This window comes from Rhinatrema bivittatum, chromosome 14, assembly GCF_901001135.1.
Source record: "Rhinatrema bivittatum chromosome 14, aRhiBiv1.1, whole genome shotgun sequence".
NCBI lineage: Eukaryota > Metazoa > Chordata > Amphibia > Gymnophiona > Rhinatrematidae > Rhinatrema > Rhinatrema bivittatum.
The window spans coordinates 80,941,270-80,942,300 of record NC_042628.1 but is presented as its reverse complement, the minus strand read 5'-3'; the positions used below and the strand labels follow the sequence as shown (position 1 = coordinate 80,942,300).

Genomic DNA, 1,031 nt, shown 5'->3' with positions numbered 1-1,031 from the left:
CGGTAGTTTTAAAAAGTGTGCAAATCCACAAAGGTGTCCAGAAAGTCTGGAGTACAGGGCCCCCTACCAAGAACTCCAGATTCAGCCTCAGAAGCTACTCCAGCGCTGATGTTACACATCTGGCATTAAGCATACTCACCTAATACCTTGATCAACATGGGGCTTGCAGGGAGGCGTGCTAAGTTATAGGAGCAACATTTTCTGTGCATAAACCTCGTTACATCGAGAGTGACGTGTACACAACTGTGTACTGACATGAACACAGCCAAATGCACCTAAAAGATAAGACACAAACGGCTCTACATTTAAAGCAGCATTTTATTCAATTCCAGATGAAAGAAGAGGAAGCGGAATAGCAGAACCCTCTCTCACACATACTCCAGGGGTCACAGCAGCTTTGAGTTTGTTCCTCACACATCTTAGCAGGAAGGTGGCTCATAAGTTTAAACAATAAGATATTAGGGACAGCTGCAACAGTTCAACTCAGAGAAATACTGTTAAAACTTTGCAATAAAAAAAATGGCTGCTGGTTACGCAGCTTCCCAGCTGCTACTGAGGAAACTTGATCCCTCTCAGCCTCTGGATCCTGGGAGACTGCAGCAGAGCGGCTTTCTGTTGGATGAGCAGGGTGGTTGTCTCGTGCCCCTTTATGCCTTCTTCTCATACAGGCTTTCCAGCAAGGCCTGGAACTGGCTCTTCACACTTTCCATTTGAGAAGTGAACCATTGGCGGATCTCGCTGGCCTTTTCCTCCACGGTGCCTCTTATCTCCCCCACCTTCTTCTTCAGCTTCACACGCATCTCCTGGGCTCCAGAGTTCAGCCGCTCCTGGATGGCCTTGCTCTGCTCATCTACTGCCTTTTTTAGGGCTCGGTAGTGCTGCTTGCTTTTATCCTTAATGCTGGTGACATAAGGCTGAAAGGTCTCCCGGAGAGAGTCCATCCCCTGCTCGGCATGGCCACGGATTTCCTCCGCATAGCTGTTTATCTTCGCATGCAGCTCCTCTGTGTCCTTGTTAAACTTCTTCTTCAG

The 1,031-nt window shown here is 48.1% G+C and overlaps 1 protein-coding gene across 1 annotated transcript in view; it reads right to left on the bottom strand.

Moving 5' to 3' along the window:
- Window positions 1-300: 300 nt before the first annotated feature.
- LOC115075704 (apolipoprotein Eb-like) overlaps window positions 301-1,031 on the bottom strand; it is a 12,747-nt gene continuing 12,016 nt past the window's right edge. The window contains exon 4 of the mRNA XM_029576345.1: window positions 301-1,031. This exon is cut by the window's right edge and continues 247 nt beyond it. Within this exon, the coding sequence (XP_029432205.1) occupies window positions 648-1,031 (384 nt within the window). The 3' untranslated portion in view covers window positions 301-647.